Here is a 25,549-nt window from a genome sequence, read left to right as displayed (position 1 = left end):
CCTTTTTATATACTGTTGGATTCAGTTTGCTAATATTTTATTGAGGATTTTTGCATCTATATTCATCAAAGATATTGGCCTGTAATTTTCTTTTTCTGTAGTGTCTTTGTTTGATTTCAGTGTCAGGGTAATGATGGCCTCATAGAATGAATTTGAGAGTGTTCCATCCTCTTCAATTTTTTTGAATAGTTTGAGGAGGATAGGTATATTAGCTCTTCTTTACAAGTTTTGTAGATTTCCCCTGTGAAATTGTCTGGTCCTAGACTTCTGTTTACTGGGAGTTTTATTATTACAATTCAATTTCACTACAAGTGATCAATTTGATCAAATTGTCTGTTTCTTCTTGATTCAGCCTTGGCAGGTTTGTGTTTTTAGAAATTTGTTGCTTCTATGTTGTCCAATTTGTTGGCATATAATTCTTTGTAGTATTCTCTTATGATTTTTTGTTTCTTTGTGAGGTATCAGTTGCTATTTTTCCTCTTTCATATCTTATTTATTTAGGTCCTCTCTCTTCTTGGTGAGCCTTACTAAAGGTTTATCAATTTTGTTTAGCTTGTTAAAAAGCCACCTCTTGGTTTCATTGATCTTTTCTATTATTTTGTTGTTGTTGTGTTGTTTCTATTTTATCTATTTCTCCTCTGGTCTTTATTATTTCCTTCTTTCTGCTCACTTTGGGGTTTGTTTGTTCCTTTTCTAATTCCTTTAGATAGTTGGTTAGGTTGATTATTTGAGATTTTTCTTGTTTCTTGAGGAAGACCTGTATCACTATAAACATCCTTCTTAGAACTGCTTTTGCTGCATCCCATAGATTTTGGAGACTTGTGTTTCCATTTTCATTTGTCTTGAGGTATTATCTGATTTCCTCTTTGATTTCTTCATTGATCCATTGGTTTTATGGTAGCATGTTGTTTAGTCTCTACATATTTGTTCTTTTCCCATTTTTCTGTTGATTTCTAGTTTTATACTGTTGTGGTCAGAGAAAATGCTTGATATAATTTCTATCCTCTTAAATTTATTGAGACTTGTTTTGTGGCTCATCATGAGATCTATCTTGGAGAATGTTACATGTGCACTTGAAAAGAATGTGTATTCTATGGATTTTGGATGTAATGTCCTGTAGGTATCTATTAAGTCCAACTGGTCTATTGTGTCATTTAAGACCACTGCTTCCCTATTGATTTTCTGTCTGGATGATCTGCCCATTGATGTAAGTGGGGTGTTAAAGTCTGCTACTATTATTATATTATTACCAGTTTCTCCCTTTCTGTCTGTTCGTGTTCGCTTTATATATTTAGGTGCTCCTGTATTGGGGACATATATGTTAACGAGTGTAATATGCTCTTCTGATTGATCCCTTTATCATTATATAATGCTCTTATTTGTCTTTTGGTATAGACTTTGTTTTAAAGTGTTTTTTGTGTTATGAGAATTGCTGCTCCCACTTTCTTGTCATTTCCGTTTGCATGAAATATCTTTTCCCAACCCCTCACGTTCAGTCTGTGTGTGTGTGTTTAGCTCTGAAATGAGTCTCTTGTAGGCAGCATATAGATGGGTCTTGTTTTTTATCCAATCAGCCACCCTGTCTTTTGATTGGAACATTTAGTTCATTGACATTTAAGGTAATTATTGATAGGTATGTACTTATTGCCATTTTATTACTTGTTTTCTGGTTGTTTTTGTAGTTCTCTGTTCATTTCTTCATTTTGTTTCTTCTCTTGTGATTTGATGATTTTATTTAGTAGTATGCTTGTGTTACTTTCTTTTTAGTTTTTGTGTATCTGTTGTAGGTTTTTGATTTGTGCTTACCATAGGGTTCATATATATTGACCTATAACTATATCTGCTTGTTTTAAACTGAGTCATTTAAATTCAAACACATTCTAAAAGATCTACACTTTTTACTCCCCTACCCACATTTTGTATTTTTTAAAAAAAAAATATATATATATTTATTTATTTGGTTGCATTGGGTCTTAGTTGTGACTTGTGGGTTCCTTAGTTGCGGCTCACCAGCTCCTCAGTTGCAGCAGGTGGGCTCCTTAGTTGTGGCAGGTGGGGGTCCTTACTGGTAGCTTGCCCACTCCTTAGTTGTGGCACACGAGTTCCTTAGTTGTTCCATGCAAGCTCTTAGTTGCAGCATGCATGTGGGACCTTGTTCCCTGACCAGGGATCGAACCTGGACCCCCTGCATTGGGAGTGCAGAGCCTTATCCACTGAGCCACCAGAGAAGTCCCCATTTTGTATTCTTTTTTTTTTTTTTTTTTTGCGATACGTGGACCTCTCACTGCTGTGGCCTCTCCCGTTGCGGAGCGCAGGCTCAGCGGCCATGGCTCACAGGCCCAGCCGCTCCACGGCATGTGGGATCTTCCCGGACCAGGGCACGAACCCATGTACCCTGCATCAGCAGGTGAACTCTCAACCACTGCGCCACCAGGAAAGCACCCCATTTTGTATTTTTAATGTCATATTTAACATCTCCAGGTTTATCTCTTAAGTGTTTATTGTAGTTATATTTGCTTTAACAACTTTTTGTCTTTTAATCTTCATTTTGGCTTAGTTAAGTAGTTGATCCTCAGTCCTTACTATATATTTGCTTTTCCTAGTGGGATTTCCCCTTTCCTATAGATTCTTACTTCTTTTCCACTTAGAGAAGACCTTCTAACATTTCTTTTATGGTAGATTTAGTATTGATGAACTCTTACTTTTTGCTTTTCTGAGAAGTTCTTTATCTCTCCTTCAATTCTAAATGATAATCTTGCTGGGTAGAGTATACTAGGTTGCAGGTTTTTCCCTTTCAGCACTTTGAATATGTTATGCCACTCCCTTTAGATCTGCAAAACTTCTGCAGAAAAATTGGCTGCTAGCCTTATGTGGATTCCCTTATACATGACTCTTGTTTTTCTCTTGCTCCCTTCAGAATCCTGTCTTTAGCCTTTGTTTGTTTGTTTGTTTTTGGCCATGACCCAAGGCATGTGGGATCTTAGTTCCCTGATCAGTGATTGAACCCATGCCCCCTGCAGTGGAAGCACAGGGTCTTAACCACTGTATTGCCAGGGAAGTCCCTCTGTCTTTAACTTTTATTATTTTAATTTTACGCCTTTATGTGGGCCTGTTTGGGTTCATCTTGAGACCCTCTGTGTTTCCTTTACTTGGATATGTTTCTTCAAGTTGGGGAAATTTTCAGCCATAATTTCCTCAAATATATTTTCTTTCTTTTTTAAAATTTTTATTTATTTTTTTAAAAAGTTTATTTATTTTATTTATTTATTTTCAGCTGTGTTGGGTCTTTGTTGCCACATGTGGGCTTTCTCTAGTTGCGGCGAGCAGGGGCTACTCTTCATTGTGGTGCACGGGCTTCTCATTGAGGTGGCTTCTCTTGCTGCAGAGCACAGACTCTAGACATGCGGGCTTCAGTACTTGTGGCACGTGCACTCAGTAGTTGTGGCTTGTGGGCTCTAGAGCGCAGGCTCAGTAGTTGTGACGCATGGGCCTAGCTGCTCCGTGGCATGTGGCATCATCCTGGACAAGGGCTCAAACCCATGTCCCCTGCATTGGCAGGCGGATTCTTAACAACTGCGCGACCAGGGAAGCCCCTCAAATACATGTTCAATCCCCATCTCTCTCCCTTCTTCTGGGACCTGTATAATTCAAATGTTGGTATGCTTAATGTTATCCCAAAAATCACATAAATGGGGACTTCCCTGGTGGCACGGTGGTTAAGAATTCGCCTGCCAATGCAGGGGACACGGGTTCGAGCCCTGGTCCAGGAAGATCCCACATGCCACGGAGCAACTAAGCCCGTGCACCACAACTACTGAGCCTGCACTCTAGAGCCTGCGTGCCACAAGTACTGAGCCCACGTGCCACAACTACTGAAGCCTGCACACCACAACTACTGAAGCCTGCGTGCCTAGAGCCTGTGCTCCACAAGAGAAGCCACTGTGATGAGAAGCCTGCACACCATAGTGAAGAGTAGCCCCCTCTTGCTGCAATTAGAGAAGGCCTGTGCGCAGCAACAAAGACACAGCTCAGCCATAAATAAATAAATAAATAAATAAATAAATTTTTTTTAAAAGATCACATAAAGGTTATCATTTTTTAATTTTTCTTTTTCTTTTGCTGTGTGTGTGTTTTTTTAAGCCTACAGCACCCAGTATTTCCAGGCAGTCTCTCATCCAAGTACTAACCAGGTCTGACCCTGCTTAGCTTCTGAGATCAGGCACATTCAGGGTGGTATGGCTGTAGACACTTTTGCTGTTCCAATTGGGTGATTTTCATTAGTCTATCTTCCAGATCCCTTATGCATTCTTCTTTGTCATTTAGTCGCTATTTCTTCCTTCTAGTGTGTCTATTTCAGCTACTTAATTCTTCAATTCTGTTTTTTTAAAATATTTTCAGTTCCTTGTTAAAATTCTCACTGTGTTCATCTATTCTTTTCCCTAATTCAGTTAACATTCTTATTTCCAGTGCTTTGAATTCTTTATCTGGCTAATTATTTCTGTTTCATTATTTTTTCAGGAGCTTTCTTTTGCTCTTTCAGTTGAGACCAATCCCCCTGACTTTTTCTCTCTCTTTTTTTTTTGGCTGCGCCACATGGCATGTGGGATCTTAGTTCCCTGACCAGGGATCTAACCCATGACCCCTGCAGTGGAAGCATGGAGTCTTAACCACTGGACTGCCAGGGAAGTCCCTCTGACTTTTCATTTTGCTTAACTTTCTCTGCCTCTGTAAACTTAGATGAAAGTTACCTATTGCAGTCCTAAAGGGATGTTCTTATGTGGGAGTGTCCCTATACAGACTGCAGGTGCCCAGTGCCTTTGGTGGGAGAGCTGGATTTGTTGTGGACACAATCACATCTTTCCTCAGTGTGTGCTGGCAGCTATCACTTTGGTGGGAGGTGGGGCTGGAGATGGAGGGGCTAGAGCTGGAGCTAGGAGTGATGTGGGACTTCTCTGCTCAGTAGCTGTCACTGCCCTATTGGGGGCAGGGTCTGATTCCAAGTTGTTGGAGCAGAAGTCCTGAGGGTCAGGCCCAAGCTGGCTCTGTTTTCTTTAGGTGTGTGCTTTCCCCTCTCCCAGCACCAGGCCCCTTGCCCCAGGTTGGGGGCGCTGAAGCAAGGGGGGGGGCCTGCATGGGCGCTCAGCCCATGTCAGCTATAGACAGAGGTCTGAGCTGTCTCCAATGTGCTGCCCAGGCAGACACCAGCAGTTGCTTCCCTTGCTCTGTTCAGATGCAGCCCTGAGTGCTGGCAAAGTTCATCTTACTCTTTCCAATGCATTCAAACTTTCTTTTTACTGCTTCAACAGAGTGCTGGAATCTCTCCTCAGGAAACCTGGACTTCTAAAAGGCTCTCTCATCTGTGGGTGTCTGCTCAAATCAGCAGTCTCCAGGTTTACCTTAATTGCAGCCAAGAGGGACTAGGGCTGGTTCACAGACTCCTGCTTGTTTAACAGCCCATACCAAGGACTGTCCCCTATTACTTGATACACAGGTTGTTGAGACTCCTCCCAGGTCCATTGGTATACAGTGTTGGATCCCACAACACCCACAGAGGCAAGTTGTGGATGTATGCCAAGTTTTAGTTGTTAAAAGGGGATGTGTGTGCAAAATTGATGGGCATCTTATGCCACCATGAGGCTGATGTTATTCTTCAGTGTTCAGATCTTTATGAAGGATCTATTCTATTTTTTAAGTTTTAGAAGCATTAAGTTTCATGAGGTATTTTTCCTTCTTACAGTTTACAGTCTTTATTTTTCTTTAAGATGAATTATTCCTTGTTCAATAAGGAATAAATGTTAAATAACTTTTCCTATATTCACTTACATAGATGTCTTTTTTCCATGATAATGTCTTTGATGTTGAATAAGGTATAGATCACAGTTAAAAGTTTTTCCATAAATAACAAAGACTGAGAAGATAACAATGATGATGGCTAAACTAACCAAGTATTTATTATGTGATGGGCACAACTGTAGAATCCCCATAACCAACCTCTGAAGTACACTAATTAGGCCCACATTACCATAAACACATCATATATGCATACAAAAGGATCTGGAAGAATAAGTAAGTTGGTTATGTTGGGGAAGTAACTAAGGTCGGGATGTTAGTCAAAGGGAAGTAAAATTTTACCTATAATGTATAAATCAGTAAAAGCAGAAGAGAGCCACGTATTATCTCTAAAATGGACAACAAATAAATAAAGCAGACACATTCAAAAGGGGCCAACAAGGTAACTCTTTATAATGGCAAAAATTTCAGTATTTGACAAAATGGGGGTTTGATAAAAACAGGTAAATACTTTTAAGCCAATGGACTAGTAACAATATATTCACAGACAAAGAATATTAAAGGCTGGTTATAGCATAATCACACTTTCTCTCAAAAGCAATGCCAAATGTAATCTTACAGGATTTGCTCCAAAAATTTGACAGTGATTGTCTATGACTGGTAAGATTACAGATAACTGTAGCTATTTTCTTTTTTACTCATATCTACATTTTTATGGAGGAAAATTGTTCTGAAAAAGAATAGTATAAGTTTCTAAAAGGAAAATAAAACCATCTTCCAAAAGGTACATATCCATAAGATACTAAAGGATATGTAAAAGTAACAGTAACTTAACACAAACAGGGTGACACACAGATACATAGACAGATATGCAAATTTTAAAAACAAAGACTGACCTGATATCGAAGCTTTATATGTATAAAAATAAACTTACCATCAAACATGCAATAAAAATATATAAAAATAGATATGGTTATTAAATAAATGGTGTTAGTATGAGAAATGGGGGAGGGGAAAAAGGGTAAATTAGACCCTCAATAATTTAAAATAATTTTAAAATGCATCAGTAATTCTGTATACTTCACAAAAAATTAAGAACATTAAAAAGAAAGTAGCAGGGTTAGCCCCCAAATAAATTTCGATGCTTAAAATAAATGCAATATACAATAAAAAGTTTTTCAACTTATAATATTCACAAGTATGAATTTTCTGAAAGTAATGAATTTAGATAAAAATATTCAAATATTTTATTCAGAGTGTTTATTTTCTGTATGAATTTTCTCAGACTGACTAACTGGTAAAGTATAAGTATATGTATCTTAATTACATTTGCAGGGACTCTCACTAGTATGAATTCTCTTTATTGTATGGTTCCTTAATTATGTAGTTCCAATTTATAGAGTTTCTCATTCACAGAGCTTCTTACCAGCATGACTTTTCTTATGTTGCTGAATTTCTGAACCCCTCTCCAAAGCCTTCCCACAGCCCTTACATTCATAAAGTTTCTCACCAGTCTGTATTCTCTGATGTTGAGTACGGCTCAAGCCAGTACCAAAAGTCTTCCCACATTCCTTACATTCATAGGGTTTCTGACCAGTGTGTATCCTCTGGTGCCTATTAAGGGCTGAACCACTACTAAAGGACTTTCTACATTCTTTACATTCATAGGGTTTTTCACCTGTGTGAATTAGCTGGTGTTGAATAAGTTTTGAGCCACTAGCAAAAGCCTTCCCACATTCCTTACATTCATAGGGTTTCTCACCAGTATGAATTCTCTGATGTTGAGTGAGGTCTGAACGACTACTAAAGGCCTTCCCACATTCCTTACACTCATAGGGTTTCTCACCAGTGTGCATTCTTTGATGTTGAATAAGTTTTGAACCACTTCTAAAGGCTTTCTCACATTCCTTACACTCATAGGGTTTCTCACCAGTGTGAATTCTCTGATGTTGAGTGAGATCCGAGCCACTATTGAAAGCCTTCCCACATTCCTTACACACATAAGGTTTCTCACCGGTATGAATTCTTTGATGTCGAGTAAGGGCTGATCCAAAACTAAAAGCCTTCCCACATTTGTTACATATATATGGTTTCTCACCAGTATGAATTCTTTGATGCCGCGTAAGAGCTGAACCACTACTAAAGGCCATTCCACATGCTTTACATTCATAAGGTTTCTCACCAGTATGAATTCTTCGATGCTGAGTAAGGTTTGAACCACTGCCAAAGGCTTTCCCACAATCCTTACATTCATAAGGTTTCTCACCTGTGTGAATTCTGTGATGCCGAGTAAGGGCTGATTCAAAACTAAAGGACTTCCCACATTCCTTACACTCATAAGGCTTTTCACCACTGTGAATTATCTGATGTCGAATAAGGCCTGATCCAAAACTAAAGGCTTTCCCGCATTCCTTACATTCATATGGTTTCTCACCAGTGTGAATTCGCTGATGGTGAGTAAGGTTTGAGCCACTACCAAAGGCCTTCCCACATTCATTACATTCATAAGGTTTTTCACCCGTATGAATTCTTTGATGGTAAGCAAGGTTTGCACCACTACCAAAGGCCTTGCCACATTCTTTACATTCATAAGGTTTCTCACCAGTATGAATTCGCTGATGTCGAATAAGGACTGATACAAAACTAAAATCCTTCCCACATTCCTTACATTCAAGGAGTTTCTCATCAGTATGAATTCTCTGATGCTGGATATTGAAAGTGGGTATGTCTTCAGGAGTAAATATCATTTGACTGAAATGTCCTTCCTGAGATTCCTGTTTTCTCTCAAACTGGCTTTTACATTCCCAATCACCTCTGAAACTTGAACACTCAATGCTGTTTTTTATAAGTCTTTCCATTATCTCCCATCAGGATGATTCTATTCCATAAATATCCTTTTTCAGAAATAATTCTTGGTCTCAACATTGATTCACAGTCTGAAAGAAAATATAAAAACATTCACTTTTTTTGTGTTCTGGGAGAAATGAAACTTTTATAATAGATAGGAAAAGACTTAACTGAAACTCATTTTCATATAGAGTGGCTTATACAATTCTCATATATGATTGGGCATTTTGACAAACAGATAAGGAAAAAGAATGAGAAGAAACACTAGAAGGTGAAGGAGTTATTTAGGAAAATAGATTAAGTCAATTGTTCCTAAATAGTGATTTAGATTAAAAATACCCTAAAGACATGGGGAGCTCAATAAATATAAAGATGTCCAGGCCCCAACTCAATTTTGTTAACTAGTGTCATATACATTTAAAAATGAGTATAATTATCATTTAACCCATTTCTTAGGGTTGTTTGAAGCTTTAAGTAACTACACCAGGAAGGAAAAAGCTAGGCTAGATGGTCATAAATTACATATAATCTGATGGAGATAGAAGAGAAAGTTACTTCAGATGTAGCAGTATCTTGATGAAAGATTAATGAGGGGCTTCCCTGGTGGCACAGTGGTTGAGAGTCCACCTGCCGATGCAGGGGACACAGGTTCGTGCCCCAGTCTGGGAAGATCCCACATGCCGCAGAGCGGCTAGGCCCATAAGCCATGGCCGCTGAGCCTGCGCGTCCGGAGCCTGTGCTCCACAACGGGAGAGACCACAAGCGTGAGAGGCCCACGTACCACACACACACACACACACACACACACACACACACACACACACAATATATATATAGATATAGATATAGATAGATAGATATCTCTCTATCTATATCTATCTATCTATCTATATATATAAATGAACTGAGTAAGTCTGGAATGAGCAATAGAGTGAAGATTCTGTTGTGGTTAGAATATAGTTTGTTTATGCCATTTGGTAAAATCCAAAGTCTTGAGGCTAACCTTGGGAGAACCTTGGGAGAACAAAAAAGGGGACTTAGCAAAGGCCAAAAGCAGAGTAATTGAGAATGTAGTTTTAAAATCAGAGAAAAGGGACAAGAAGATAGGAGGTGATGTGATATTTCTGGAAAATTACAAGGAGGATGCAGATAGATGAGTACTCTGAACCCCAGCTCTGATGATTATTGAAATAATTCTGAAATCACATTAATGTATTGATATTTACACCGTTGTATAAAGTAACGCCACAGTGTTTGGTAGCTATTATTTTGGAAGACTTATATGCCATAAAAGTGACCAGGAAAATAAAAGGATTCGGAGACATCAATTAAGACCCTGAACAAATAAATAACTCAAGCCACAAAAGGTGAAAACATTTCGGCTCCATTCTCTTCCTACAATACTCAAACAGCAAGCTTGTTTAGGCTCAGCCTAAAAATGTCTTGAAATTGTTCTTTCCATTCCCACTGTCAGTAGGTAATTCTAGTCAAAATTATCTTTTACTTGGATATGAAAGCAGTATTTTATCTAGCTGCTTGCATTTCCAGTTTTGCACCCTTAACAGCCAGAGTGATATTCAGTCTGGCACTGTTCTGCTCAGAATGCTTCAATGGTTTCCCACTGTCCCTCGGATAAGATCCACACTCCTTAACTTGGTCTTTAAAATTCCTCAGAGACGTCCCTACTGCCTGCCTCTTCAAGATGATACCTCTCTCCTATCAGCAATAAGCCATAGTTACACTGGCCTTACTTCGTTCTTCAAATGCACTAAACTGTAACATGCCCCTCCCCCAACAATTTAATCTGCTTGAAATATTCTTCCATACCTCCCTTCCCACTGCCCCCACTCTTCACCTGCAAGTTCCTGGTCATTGTTCAGATCTCTGCTAACTAGCATACCCTAATAAATATCTTTTCTGAATACTCAGTCTTAATTTTGCACATCTCGCCATTATTTCTCAAAGCACTTTTTTAACTTTTCTTTTTTTCTTCCTGTCTTTGTGTTTAGTGTTTGGTAATGAATGATTACACATTTATCCCCTACAATTGAAAATTTCCTATATTTTTTAAAGCCTTTATTGAATTTGTTACAATATTGCTTCTGTTTTAGTTTTGGTTTTTTGTCCCCAAGGCACGTGGGATCTTAACTCCCCGACCAGGGATCAAACCGCAACCCCTGTATGGGAAGGTGAAGTCTTAACCACTGGACCGCCAGGAAGTCCCCAGCAAATTTCATATTTTTTTGAATGTTTGCTTAATGTCTGTCTGCTACCACAGAGCCAAGATTGAGGAAGGCAAGGGTAATGTCTGTTACTTTAGTCAGCTTGAACCCTGGCACACACAAAAAGATCAAAATACATTTACTGAATGGCTAATATAATAAATTAGTCTCAAAATTCATTATTCTTAAAAATAAACTTCTAAAAACAATATTTCTCTAGAAAAGGATATACCTTCTCTCAAACAGTGAAAGTGAATCACATGTGGTTATTCCTGTCCTTTAAAAAAATCTCACTAAAAGGAATGAACTGGTTTTTTAACAAAAGGAACCCACAAAGTCAAAGAAAATTGAAGAGGAAATAGCAACAAAACTTTTGAAGCTGGAAAGCATGAAGAGAAATGACGAACAACTTAACAAAGAAAGATGAAACCTAACCCCAAAGTAAGGAAAACCCAGAAGGGGATGATTTATGCTGCAAACCCCAGAAAGGCTTAAGAAATGGGAGCATTACGTACTTAAGAAGGTCTACTAACTGGCATACAAAAAGTTAAATCAGCTTCTCAGTGTCCACTCTATAATACTGGTACTCTATAATACTGATACAAATATCATCATTTGAGGAAATCCTGTAACATAAAAGAGATTAAACAAAGCCCAAAGGAACTTAGAAGAGAAACCACATAGGAAAACAAAATTCCAGAAGCCACCACTAATATCTTCAGAGGGATATGAGAAGCCATTTCACATGATAGAAGCATAGGATAACATAAAAGGAATAAGAGACAAAAAAGAATACTTAGAAAATGAAAATATAAAGTGGGAATAAAAACATATCATTAGAAGAGTTAAAGGATAAATGAAAAATCTCTTTAAAAAGTACAAAAATATGGAAGTAGAAAATAGGAAATGTATAACACAGGGAACTATATTCCTATATAACCTATAATGGAAAATAATCTGAAATATATACATATGTGTGTATATATATATGTATATATGTGTATATATATATATATAACTGAATCACTTTGCTGTACACCTGAAACTATCACAATATTGTAAATCAACTATACTTCAATTAAAAAAAGAACAGAAAATAGGAAATACATTGGAAAGTCATGCAAGCCAGGTCAACATCTAATGGGAGATCATTCTTGAAAGTGTGCTAAGCATCTGCCAAGTATCAGGCAGGATGTTAGAAGGAATGAAGGAATCTGAAAATTGCCATTTTGAAATCACCAATCTAATAATTGATTCAGTCAAGGATTCTCAATAGATTCTCAAATCAGAAAGTGAATGGTCAAGATAACGGATATTCACTTAGTCTCTTAGCATCAATCCACATATGATTTACTAATTAAAAAGGGAAACATGTACCTTTATACTGGAAAGGTTTGGTACTCAGTACCGTCATTTAACCTTAAATGATGAAACTTGGTATCATCAACAGTGGAACAACCTGACACTCTGCCTTCTGATGTAATGCAATAGAATACACCGTACCACCTTTGTCAAAATAGGTAAGCTGAATCTAAGCCTCCTATTTCCATAAGAAAACCATCAGACAAATGGAGGTTGTGAGACATTCTATAAGGCAACTGTCTTGAATTCAGTGTCATATAAAACAAACAAAAATGAGAGGCTGTTCTAGATTAAAAGAGACCAATGAAGCCCAACAACCAAAATAATACATGAATCCTGATTGGACCTGAGATCAAGCAAACAAACAACCAAGTAAATAAACAAAAACATAACATAAGCTAAAAAAAGACATTTGGGGGAACCACTGGAGAGATTTGAACATGAAATGTTTGAGGTGGTACTAGTGAGTTTATATTAATTTTCAAAGATTTGATATGTCATTGTTATTGTTTAGAAAATGTCCTTATACTTAGGAGATGCACGCTAAAAGTATTAAGGGTAAAATGTCAGGATGTCCCCAACTTATTTTCAAATGATTCAGGGGAAAAAAATGGACACGCATGCACACGCACGCGTGTGTGTGTATTTAGAAAAATAAAGCAAATGTGGTAAGATGTTAACAATTGGTGATTTTAGCTGATGGCTATGTAGGGCAAAGAACTGAATATTATTTCTAATTTTCTGTATGTTGGAAAACTTTCAAAGAAAACAGAAACAGATTGTTTTTAAAAGTAGCATTTAAGAAGATTTTCCAGAACTGAAGGACACAAGTCTCCACATTAAATGGGCTCGCTTGGTACCTAGTATAAAAATTATTCACACTAAGATATAATTTCATTAGGTTCCAGGACAGTAGGAACAAGGAAAATACCCTAAAAGAATCCAAACAGTAAAAACACAGTGCATAAATAAAAGACCAGGAACGAAAATAGCTTTGGAGTTCTCAAAAATATTCTAAGCCAGAAGTCCTAAGTTCAAATTTCTGAGAGAAAATAATAATTAGAATCCCATGCCCTGCCAAAGAACCAATGCACTGGTTGAAACAGCCCTTTCGGATATGCTAGAACTCACAACAAATTTAACACATTTATCTCTTCTTACATGCCATCTACATCGAAAACCCATTTTGATATCTGGAGTTTTCTTGGAGTAAACCAAGAAACAGGAAGGAAATAAATAGGAATTCATAGTCTTGCCATGATTTCCATGTGAAAGGTAGAGACTTGATTGGGAAAGAATGATATCCTTAAATATGGAACTGGGACATCTGGTTGGGACCCAGATGAAACTGACAATCTTGAACCTCCAACTTGCTTTGGGCCTCTCTTACCAGTGGAGGAAGCTTGCAATCCAGTGTCTGGGAGACTAGCTTTCCTCTGACTGAAAACCCTATAATAACATCACCTGGAGCAGTACCTGAAAAGGCATGCTAATTCTCCTCATGACCCACCAGAACCATTCTGTTGCCACTAGACCTGTAACAAGGGTCCAACCTCAGCATGTTCCAGAGGAACAATAGATACTATGAGCCAGGAGGAAATAACTTACTATTAGTTTGCAAGGGCTGCCAAACCAAAATACCACAGACTGGATGATATAAACAACAGAAACTTATTTGCTTACAGTTCTGGAGATTAGAAGTCCAAGATCAAGGTTTCAGCAGGTTTGTTTTCTTTTGAGGCCTCTCTCCTTGGCTTGCAGATGGTTACTTTCTCACTGTGTTCTCACATGGTCTTTCCTCTGTGTGAGCATCCCTGGTGTCTCTTTGTGTGTCTAAATTTCCTCTCATATAAGGATACCAGTCAGATTGGTTTAGGATTCACCCTAACAGCCTCGTTTTAATCATCTCTTTTAAAACCCTGTCTCCAAATATAGTCATATTGTAAAGTACTGGGGGGTTAGAGCTTCAACATATGAATTTGGTGGGGGGACACAATTCAGTGCACAATATTCACTAAAACGAAGGTTATGGGAGCACAGTGACACTAACTGATCTTTTTGTATAGTTTTAATGTTTGGAACCATGTTCATACAATCAAATAAACAAGAATGGATTAATATTAATTAAAAAATCAAACAGAATACAAAGGGAATAAATGAACCTAAAAGTATTTGAAATGAATAACATAACCACAATAAGGAGCAGATTAAAAAAATGAGTCCAAGGGGCTTCCCTGGTGGTGCAGTGGTTAAGAATCCACCTGTCAATGCAGGGGATACGGGTTTGAGCCCTCGTCCGGGAAGATCCCACATGCTGTGGTGCAATTAAGCCCACGTGCCACAACTACTGAGCCTGCAGCAATGAAGACCCAAGGTAGCCAAAAATAAATAAAATTAAATCTTAAAAAAAAAAAAAGACTAAAAAGAGACATGATAACTAAATTCAATGTGTGATCCTAGACTGTATCCTGGATAGCAAGTCAGGGAGAGAGGGTGTGGTGTAAGTAGGATGAATTGCTACAAAGAATATTATTGAGACTAGCAAAAAATTTTGTATATGGACTGTTACATAACAGTATTGCACTGTTATTTAAATTTCTTATTTTAGTGACTGTACTGTGGTTATGTAAGAGAATACTCTTGTTCTTAGGAAATAACACACTGAAGTGTTTAAGGGTAAAGAGGCAAATGTCTGCAACTTATTCTTAAATGGTTCAGATAAAATGTGTGTATTGTGTATGTGTGTGTGTCCTCACATGCATATATAGATACGCAGAACAATTGCAAGTGCACACAGGAATGATAATACAAATGGGGCAAAATGTAAACAATTGGTGAATCTGAGCAAAGAGTACCCAAGAATACTTGGTACTATTCTTGTAACTTTCCTGCAAGTTTGAAACTTAATCAAAATTTAAAAGTTACCCAAAACAAGACATATTCCTAAATAATTCTCATGTTAAATATGAAACTAAATAGAAATATAAAATACCTAGAAATGAAGTGAAAAGGAGATCAATACATGTAAAAAACCTGGACATAGGAAAGAAAATTACCCCCCCAAAAAGAAAATTTAATAACATTAAACTCCTTTTAAAAAATAAAACTGATTTGAATTCAATACTGCAACAAAAGAATCTCAAATAAAAAAGCAGAAAAAAATTAATGAAGATTTAAAATATGTAAGATTCACAAAAGTCAAACCTTGCTTTTGAAAAAAAATGAAGACTGCTGATTAAACATGTATGTATACCATCTCCTTTAGGTTTTATCCCAAAACACCACTAAAATGACCAAACGGTGATATTTTCCTATTGTTAATTGCTGGTAAGGGCACAGGTATGACAGATACTACTGACTGCCCCCCTCAAAATCATCCCTCCTCTACTTCCTTGCTACAAGAATTTTTCTCCATAGCTTTTTTTCATCAGCTCCAGAAAATGAATCATTATTTGCCTAGGCCAGTGGTTCTGAATTGATTGCTATTAGAATCAATTAGGTAGCTTTTTAAAAAATTCTAAAGCTTGAACCCCACTCCAGACCAATTAACTCTTAATGTTTTTCTTGTCATCTTGTATGACTTTAAGTCATTAATTTTCAACTGTGGCAGCACACTAGAATTACCTGGTGATCTTTTAAAAATGATGATGTCCAGGTTATATCCCAGACGAATTAAATCAGAATCGCTGGGAGTGGGACCCAGACATCAGTAACCAAGGTTAAGAATAACCAGCTTAAATTAAATGAAATAATTAACTCTCTGTTCTATTTGTTGCAGTTGTGTTTTTCTGCCTTATGCAGCCAAAAGTAACCTAATTGCAGTGGAAACACAGAGACAGCTGGGTGTACTGGAAGTGTTTACTGAAGTTTAGAATATGTGTACTCTATTATCTCCATGATTTCATATTATAAAATATGGCCTTACATGAAGCAATTAAAATGAGCTCTATACTTAAGTGAACAATTCTCCACACAGAATAAAAAGCACAAACAGTAACAATAACTAACTGACACTAAGTAAATGGGCAGGTCCTCTTTTAAGTGTTTTATGTGAACCAACTCAATCCTTGGATCCACTCTATAATTCATTTACTTTCCACATTTTGCAGGATACACTTATAATCCTTTTTATATAGAAATATTTTTAAGTGACAAAACAGTACCACATACACATTTACATGTGTATGCATGTAAAAGGATATTTTAAAAGGATAAATAATTAACTGATAACAGTGGCTACCTTTGGGTACTTTGAGTAGATACCTTGGATTGGGGATTGTAGTTACATCAGACCTGAACCCCTTCATAACATACAAATTATTTTTATAACAAAATTATGATTATTAACTAAATATAATTTAACTAAAAATAAAATTTAAAAAGGAAAGCACTAGCATTCGGTCTAAGGAGATGCTCATTGTTTATAATGGCAATAATTTGTAAGCAAACCATGTTCAAAAAAGGGGGCTTGGTAAAATGGTAACATGATAAGGCCATCACAACTCATGGTAAAGATAAATGTGTAAAGACATGGACAGTTGTTCACAATGTATTGATATTTTGGCATGATAAAGGCAGGTTACAGGTCAGTAGCCATAGTATGATCACATTTAGAAATGAATTCTCAGTATTGACAGCAGTTGTCTTTAACTGCCAGGATTATAGATAACTTTTGTTACTTATTTGTGCTTCTCTGTATTTTACAAATTTGTTGTAATAAATAATTTTTTTGTAATGAAAGAAATAAAGTATACAGCTATCTTCAGAAAAGTGACATATTTGACCAAGTATTCAAAGATTTTAAAAAAGAAATGATCTAAACATGGCACAGGTACAAGCACAGAGACATAAATTTTAAAAATTCAAATACATAATACAAACTATTCAAATAATATAACAATAGGTAGGCAATGCACAATGGACTACTAGTCAGCCATGAAAAATAATGAAATCTTGCCATTTGCAACCGTGTGGATGGACCATGAGGGTATTATGCTAAGTGAAGTAAGACAGACAAAGAAAAACACCCTATGATCTCACTTATATGTGGAATTTAAACAAATAAGCAAACAAAAACCAAGCTCATAGATACAGAGAACAGATTGTTGGTTGCCAGAGACAGGGGGTGAGGGGGTGGGGTTGGGTGAAATGGGTAAAGGGGGTCAAAAGGTACAAACTTCCGGTTATAAAATAAATAAAGCTTGGGGATATAATGTACAGCATGGTGTAGACTTAATAATACTGTATTGCATTTGAAAGTTATGAAGAGAGTAAATCTTAAAATTCATAAGAAAAAAAATTGTAACTATGTATGGTGATGGATGTTAACTAGACTTACTGTGGTGATCATTTTGCAATACAGTTGACCCTTGAACAACATGGGTTTGAACTGAGTAGTTTTACTTATAAGCAGATTTATTTCAGTAGTAAATACTATAGTACTACAGGATCTGTGGTTGGTTAAATCCGAGAATGCAGATACAGAGGAACTATGGATATGGAGGACCGACTGTAAGTGATATGAAGATTTTTGATTGTGCAGAGTCAGCGCTCCTAACCTCCACATTAACGGTCAACTGTATGTACAAATATTGAATCATTACGTTGTACATCTGAAACAAATATAATGTTATATGTCGATTATACCTCAGCAATTAAAAAAAAAAAAGATCTCTTGGGACCCACCAAAAGACTTTGGGACCCACCAAAAGACTTTTAGGCAACCACTTTATACCATAATTGATTTAGAGGTCCCAAGAATGGGAAATAAAGGAGAGGGGAGCTAACATTTATTGAATTTCTGATGTGTACCAAGTGTTCTACATATCTTATTTCATTCTCAACAACATTGAGAATGAGAACATCTTGTTTACAGGTTAAACAGCTCGTAGGTGGTGTAGCTGAGATCAGATGTCACATTTGATACTAGAATCCCTAATTTTTATACCATGTTACAGAGACTAGTAGTGTAGGTAAAATAACCCGAGGGATGATTTGTTTCTTTTTTTTCTGAGGGAGCCAATATTTAAACTAAAGTGTTAGTGAGAATAGATGGCAAAGAGGCAGAGGCAGACACTGCCTGATGGAGGATAGTGTGGGGGAGGGGGTTGAGGGGGCTGGGGAAGAGAAGTGGAAAGAGTAGTTAAAAAAGAAATATAATATAGGGAGAACAGCAAAAGGTACCACACAAATCTGACTTGATTAGACAAGAATGTTATTAAAATAAAAATATTAGACAATAAATATCTACATCTGTATCTAAGTCTATATCTCATTTTTATATCCCCCGCTTCCAAAAATGTATTTGAGGAGGCTAAGAATAAAGAAAAAATTTTAATCATAAACAAAGGTCATACATCATAGGTATTCAATGTCAAAAACCCAGGATAAGATTATTACTACAATTGATCATTTCTGAAGTGCTCAAATTCCTGGCAGTCAACGCAAAAGGGAAATACTATATACGATGGATTAAATTATTCCTATTTGCCAAGGACTATTTTTTTTTTTCTGGCAGCGCCTTGCGGTATGTGGGATCTTACTTCCCTGACCAGGGATCGAACCTGTGCCCCCTGCATCAGGAGCTCGGAGTCTTAACCACTGGACTGCCAGGAAAGTCCCTGCCAAAGACTATTTACAGGAGATAATCAAGACTTTGATGAGAAACATGCAGAAAATGTAATATCAATTGAGAGATTCATGTTATTAGAAGATTCCCCAAATTTCTACTCACATAATTATAGACACAATGCAATTCGATCAAAATCCCAAAAGATGTTTGAGTGGAACCAAACTATTTCAAAAATGTATATGGAATATGCAAAGAAACACAAACAGCCAAGATATTCTTGAGGAACAAGAAGGTAAGAGGACTTGTTCCAAATATTATAAAGTCACAGTGAATAAGATAGCAGAGTATTGCTGCAAGGGGAGACAAACAGAGCAATGGAACAAAACATAAAGTCCAGAAACAGATGTGGCCATAATGGTCACTTGATTTTTGGCTACAATGGCACTGCAGCTCAGTGTAGAAAAGATGAACTTTTCAATAAATGATACTGGAGCAACTGGATACTCACATGGGGGATAAAATGAAATTGAATCCCTACCCTACACAAATCAATTCCAGGTAGTGTAAAAACATACATGTTAAAGCTAAAAACGAGGAAGCTTTTAGAAGAGAACACAAGAAAATCTTCATTACCTTGAGGTAGCAGAAAATTTCTTAAACAAGCACTATTGAAAAAGATTTCATCACATTGAAATCCAAAACCTCTATTCACCTGAAGACACCAGAGTGAAAAACCAAGTCAGAGTAGAAGATAATATTTGTCACATGTGCAACTGACAGTAAACTAAAATATAGAAGATATATATTATGTATATATATTTTATATATATATTCAACTGCTATAAATCAGTTAGAGAAAAACAACCCAGTTAAAAATTGGCAAAATATTTGAACAAGCATTTCACAAAAGAGGATATCCAGGCGGGCAAGAATTAGTGTTCAATTTCATTGATAATACAGGCATATCAATTAAATGTGATAACACTAGGTATCTACCAAATTGGCAAAAATTTTAAAGTGTGACAATGCCAAGAGCTGGCATGACTGTGAAACAAAAGGAGCCTTTTTAAACTGCTAATTCAAGTAAAAAACTTGCATAGTATGTTTAGAGAACAGTCCGGCACTGTCTAGTAAAATTGAAGATGCGCAAACCCAATCCCTCAACAATTTAATTACAATTTTAGTATATATATTAAAGAAATACAAGCACATGTGTACCAAAATATGTGCACAAAACATTTGTAGTCACATTGCTTATAGCAGCCAAAAACTAGAAGCAAGTCAAATGTCCATGAAGAGTAGAATAGATAAGTAGTAAACTGATACTATTATACAAGATAGTATATAGAGAGCAATGGAAAAAAATGAACTGTAGTTATAGGAAATATGAATGAAGCTCACAAACGTTTTTCATGAAAAAAGACACAAAAGAATGTCTATTCATACAAAGATAGAAAACAGACAAAAACTAAGTCTATGTGGTTTTGGAATTCATATCAAAGCTCTAATGAAAGACAAAGAAATGATCACAGTGGTTATCACCAGAAGAGTATAATTGTTTGTGATTGTGGAGGGGTACATCAGAGGCTGCTTTAGAGATGGCTGTATTCTTTTTCTTGACCTGGGTATTCCTTACATCGGTCTTTATAATTATTTGCACAAATGGGTGTTAAATGCCATTTCTGTATCTAATTTGAAAGAAAAAAAAAGACAGACATTCAAATAAATATGCACCTCTAAAAATGTTTCCAATATTAAATTATGTGGGGAAATACTTAAATATAATTTTATGTGAAAGTGTAGGCTATAAAACAGTAAATGCTGAGTAAAATCAATTTTTAAATATCACACTTTATATATGTACATAAAACATACTGGGAAGAAATTACCAAAAAGTTAGCATTGGTTTTAACTGGGAATTTAAATTTTCTTCATTGGGAATTGTACTTTTGAAATTATTTAAGATAATTTCATTTTATAATAAAAAATAAATATATTTTTTTAAGAGGGCATAAAGAAAAATTAAACCATTTGTCAAATTAGGAAGAGAAAGTCACGTGTGTGGGTTGGGTTTTGGAGCAAATCACATTTCTCAAAGGAAAAATTCCATAGATCAGGTCACCTGACAGGCAAGAATTTTCAAGAGAAGGAAACCAAGTCATATCCTGACATAGAAAAGAGGATTTCAGGAAACAAGGGGAAACGACAAGCTACCTTGCAGGTGCCTTGTGGATGTTCAACAGCCATTCTTTACTCCACTCTGGAAGACTCTGCAAGCAGAGAAGAGTTGGAGAGAGAGAAAGGAGTCAGGAAAAACCAGGCTCTCTGGGAGCCCAAGTCAACCTACCACCCACCACCTACAGATATTAGGTCAGACAAGTCTTGGGCGTCCTGCTCAATACCAGCATTACAGACAAGCACGGTCATTTGCAGTTCTGGGCAGAATGTGTCCCTGAGCTCACAGAGGTCTCCTGGTAAAAGAGCGCTGGAGTCACAAAGGCACAGACAAAGGCGCCCCACACCTACAGTGCTATATGGATACATAATCATAGGAACTCACATCACGGGCACACAGGCACCCCAAACCTCAACAAAATGGGCTGCAGACAGCCACGCAATCATACACACCCCGGGGACAGTCAGTCACAATCGCAGTCATAGGCACCCCCACGTACTCACATTCCCAGTGACATACATCATGGGGACACAATGACAAATTCACACGCACCCTACCACCAACAATATCACACACACACACACATCCCAAGGAGAAACAGACACAAATCTCACAGTTAAGCCATCCCACACCCACGGTTCAGCAAATGATCATAAATACACAGACACACATCCCAAGTGTATACACAGTTTTACAACCGCGGTCAAGGAACCTCACACTCGCAAACAGTGCCACACCCGGTCACACAATTAAACCCCCAACACACCTGCACAATCAAATCCACAATCAAGCCCGTTTCCCGCCCTCACAGTTTGGTACAAGGTCACACAGACACAGAGACACAACCACAATCAGACACACACTCCTCACGATCGCCCCTTCCCAGCTGGCTCCCGTAGAGGCCGGAGGTTCCAGACACTCCCGGCTCCAACCCCGGGCTCCAGGCCATCTCACCTACGACTCCTCCGGTCTGGTCAGCACCGCTCCACTCTACTTGAAACAAGTAGAGTCCAGCACCTCGCACAGCACCCTGAGGCCGTTTGCCCCAACCCGTCAGAAAATCCCGTCCACTCCTCAGGAGAAGGTCTAGTTCTCGCGGGAAGGAGCACTAGGTCTAGAGGCCTCTGGGAGATGTAGTCCAGAAAGCGACAGGCTACCAAAAGGTATCTCCTCTTCATCCTGATTCCCCCTGGCCGCGGAAGCCTGGAGCCGGCAGCGCACCTGAGGCTTCCGCGAGTCTCAGCTGACAAGAACTCCCTCGACCAAACTTTAGTCAAGTCGACCGCACTGACTCCATCACCCTGCCCAGTGGCTATAAATCCCTAGCTACTGTTACATACCCAGTTGAGTTCAATCTCTCTTCCCTACTGCGATAGTCTTTATAATAAGCCTTCCTTATCTGTTTACCTTGTCTGGTGCAACTTCTTTGACACATCCCAGCCTCAAGTTGTGGTTCTTTCAGGTTTTGGCGCTCACCCTGCAACATCCTGGGCCTCACGGCCTGCTGGGAAATGTAGTCCAGGACTTTGCCAGCGGCGGAGTGGACCCGGCCAAGATAGACTGCGTTCCCTAGGCGCTGAGGCGGGACTTGGCCTCAGTTAAATGCCTAGGAGGCTGGTAGGAATTACGCTTTGCCCTGGGAGCGCGCAGATGCCTAGAGGCAAGCTGCTGCGGAAAGTGTCGGGGAGCCAGAAGAGCGAACCCGAATGCAGGACGTGAGTGTCTGGGACCAAAGCTGCCTAGGGAGTTTAAAGGGGAGAAATCCACAAGCCCAGTCACGTATGCGAGAGTGGGTGAAGGAGGGCCCGAGTGTGAGACCGTGATGAGATTGCGTGTGTGACTACATTTAGGGGTTAGTTGAATGGAAGAGAGACTGCATGCAGGTAAAATTGATGAGTGTGAGAGAGAGGTGGGATCAAGATTATAAGTGGCTTTGTGAGGATGGAGGGTCATATTGTGGGCTTGTGTGGTTGGGAGTAATTGTGTGTGTGTGCACGTGGTAGGGCAAGATTGTGTGTGTATGAAAATATGTGTGTCATCACGTGATTGTGGGCCACTGCATGGGTGGCTGAGATAGTGGAGGAATCTGAATCCTCTCAGCCTCATTTCCTCTTCAAACTGAGATAATAGGATACGTCTTCCTGTAGATTCAATTTTAAGGAGAAAAAGCTCCCTGTTGATATAATAAATAACTTATACCATTTTAATATAAACACTTAAGATTCCAAACATTTTGTTCTGAAATAGAATACTGAATCAGTATGGCTTTTTAAACAGGGTGTATTTTATTATGGGGGTGCCTGTTTTGGGTTATGTCCACAAACTTATCCCCAGACGTTTTTCTCTTCTCTGTTCCTTGGGAGACATTGATGAGGTAAATATTCAGAGATGTGATTGTTCAGTTCAACCAGGAGGCTCAGCCACAATTAAAAGATGTTTAGAGGAAGTTGTATAGGTATATGATGCTGGAGAACTAGAGCAACATAGCCACATTATGTATGGATAACTTCTCCGTATAATCCAACTTTTGAAAGTAAAGTGACATCTCTGATGTATTTAGAATCTTTACATGGCATAATGGGTTCAGCTTTGAGATGTAGGCTTCAGATATTCTCAAGCCCTCTGTGACATGATTGTATATGCTCAACCTTTAAGGCAAAATGTTATTTACTTTGTTCCTCTTTATATGGTAATTTCCTTAAAGGCCCAAGGTCAGTCTGAGTTTGGAGATGGTGCTTGAATTCAAGCCTTTTGTGATTTTCCTATATACAGGCTCTCACATCACCAAACTGCATGAAATCTTCAAGTTAGGACAAGAAAATAGGCCATAGGTGGTGAGTAGAAGAAATGAAAAGGAGTGGGAGCCTTTTCTGTACAAGTGAATGAGTGGGAACCAGGCAGATGTGCCTGGGACAAGGGAGAGCACAGATAGATGTTCATTGAGGCAATTTACACCATAAAATGTTTTCCAGGTTTTGCTATATAGACCCTAGTCTTCTTGAGTTTTAGTTGATGTGAATCCTTCACTCATCATTCTTCCTCTATCAGTGCCCTCTTTATTTAAGCAGATCCTAGAGGACCATATTCTCTTCATTTTCATAGCCTACATATGCAGTCAGTCCTTCATACATCTGTAGTCTTTTAAAACTCTTATGTTTCATGCTGCTGTTTCTTCTTATTACATTCCATTTTCTATCTTTCCATTGCTAAAAGCTTCAGGGTTATAGTTTACCATTGTCATTGACTTCCCACAGTCATATTTCAGCAATCTCCTTTACCACGAGAAGCTGCTAGCTTAGAAATCATTGCTACTTTCCTCTTAGCTCCCCTCTCTGCCAAGCTTTTTACTTCATAATTGTTTTTAAAGGAATCATCTCATCGATTTTAAAAATTTAAATAAGGTTATAGTGAAAAAAGAAGTCTCCCTTTCAGTATTTCTCTTCTCCACATGTATCTACAGTGACTAGTTTCTTATGTTAACTACTTTGAGTTATTCTATGATTATACCAACATATCTGTATATATAACATCTTTATTTTTCACAAATGTTAGTATAGTATAAAGCACCTTGTTTTTTACTCACTATTATTTCTTAGAAGACATTCCATATTAATATATATTCCTTTTTCTTATGGTGGTATAATGCTTTATGGTTGGGGAAATGTCATACTTTAACTAATACTATGTTAGTGAATTTTTAGGATGTTTTCAGGTTTATGCAATTTTGGAATGAAATCCTTATATATTCAGCTTTGCACAGATGTGCATGTGCATCTTTCGATTTCTTCTAAGTGCTGGGTCAGAGGTTATGTATAAGTATTTGCAGTCCACAAAAGATGAATCACTTTCCATTTCCACCAAAAAATTTATGAAAGTGCCTATTTCCTGTTGCTGTCAAAATGTATTTCTTCATTCAGCAGATATTTATGGAGCCCTTTATCTGTGCCAGGTGCTGTTCTAAGCCCTAGGAAAGCATCCGTGAACAAAACGGTCCAAATTTCCTGTCCTCAAGGAGTTTACATTCTAGTCTGGGAAAGTGACCAGTGAACGTGTAAATGAAGTATATAGTGTTCCAGATAAAGGTAAGATCTGTAGAGAAAAATGAAGCTTGAAAATAAGATAGTGAGTGACAAGGGAGTTGTGATTTTAAATAGAGTGGTTAGGAAAAGCCTTCCTAAGAAGAAAATATTTGATCAAAAATAAAAGGAAGAAGCAGTGACATTTGAAGATATTTGGATAAAGAGCATTATAAGCAGAGAAAACAGCTAAACACAAATGCCATAAGTTAGATACAACCCTGGTGTATCCAAGGAGCAGTAAGTAGGCCAGCATGACAAAGTAGAGAGTAGTAGATGAGGTGAAAGAGCTAATGAGAGGACAAATTATGTAAGGCCTTGGAGAATATTTTAAGAAGTTTTGTTAGTCTTAGCAAGATGTAAAAGCAATAGTGGGTTTTGAACAGAAGAGTGACATGATCTTATATTTAAAAGACATCATTTGGGGTGCTGAGTAGAGAGTAGGGTGTAGGGGGACAAAAAAGGAAGCAGGGAAACTAGCCAATGGGCTGTTGGAATAATCCAG

The 25,549-nt window shown here is 37.8% G+C and overlaps 2 protein-coding genes and 1 pseudogene across 3 annotated transcripts in view; 1 reads left to right on the top strand and 2 right to left on the bottom strand.

Moving 5' to 3' along the window:
• The window catches only part of LOC132510364 (zinc finger protein 420), a 171,813-nt gene that overhangs the window by 75,632 nt on the left and 70,632 nt on the right, over window positions 1-25,549 (bottom strand). The window contains exons 1-3 of one of the 2 annotated variants that reach the window (XM_060132332.1): window positions 21,923-22,039; window positions 21,007-21,062; window positions 5,968-8,726 (exon numbers count right to left, since the gene is read on the bottom strand). In XM_060132332.1, the coding sequence (XP_059988315.1) occupies window positions 7,197-8,648 (1,452 nt within the window). In that variant the 5' untranslated portion in view covers window positions 8,649-8,726; window positions 21,007-21,062; window positions 21,923-22,039 and the 3' untranslated portion in view covers window positions 5,968-7,196. Of the gene's footprint in view, window positions 8,727-13,904; window positions 13,985-21,006; window positions 21,063-21,922 lie in introns of those variants that run through there. The other variant, XM_060132333.1, reaches the window with a different exon arrangement.
• On the bottom strand, window positions 4,139-4,247 carry LOC132510546 (5S ribosomal RNA; annotated as a pseudogene).
• LOC132510369 (zinc finger protein 790) overlaps window positions 22,555-25,549 on the top strand; it is a 39,824-nt gene continuing 36,829 nt past the window's right edge. Inside the window, exon 1 of the mRNA XM_060132356.1 lies at window positions 22,555-22,683. The gene's annotated coding sequence lies outside the window, so the exon portion shown is untranslated. The remainder of the gene's footprint in view (window positions 22,684-25,549) is intronic.

Source organism: Lagenorhynchus albirostris, chromosome 19, assembly GCF_949774975.1.
Source record: "Lagenorhynchus albirostris chromosome 19, mLagAlb1.1, whole genome shotgun sequence".
NCBI lineage: Eukaryota > Metazoa > Chordata > Mammalia > Artiodactyla > Delphinidae > Lagenorhynchus > Lagenorhynchus albirostris.
This window is presented reverse-complemented; position numbering and strand designations above follow the sequence as displayed.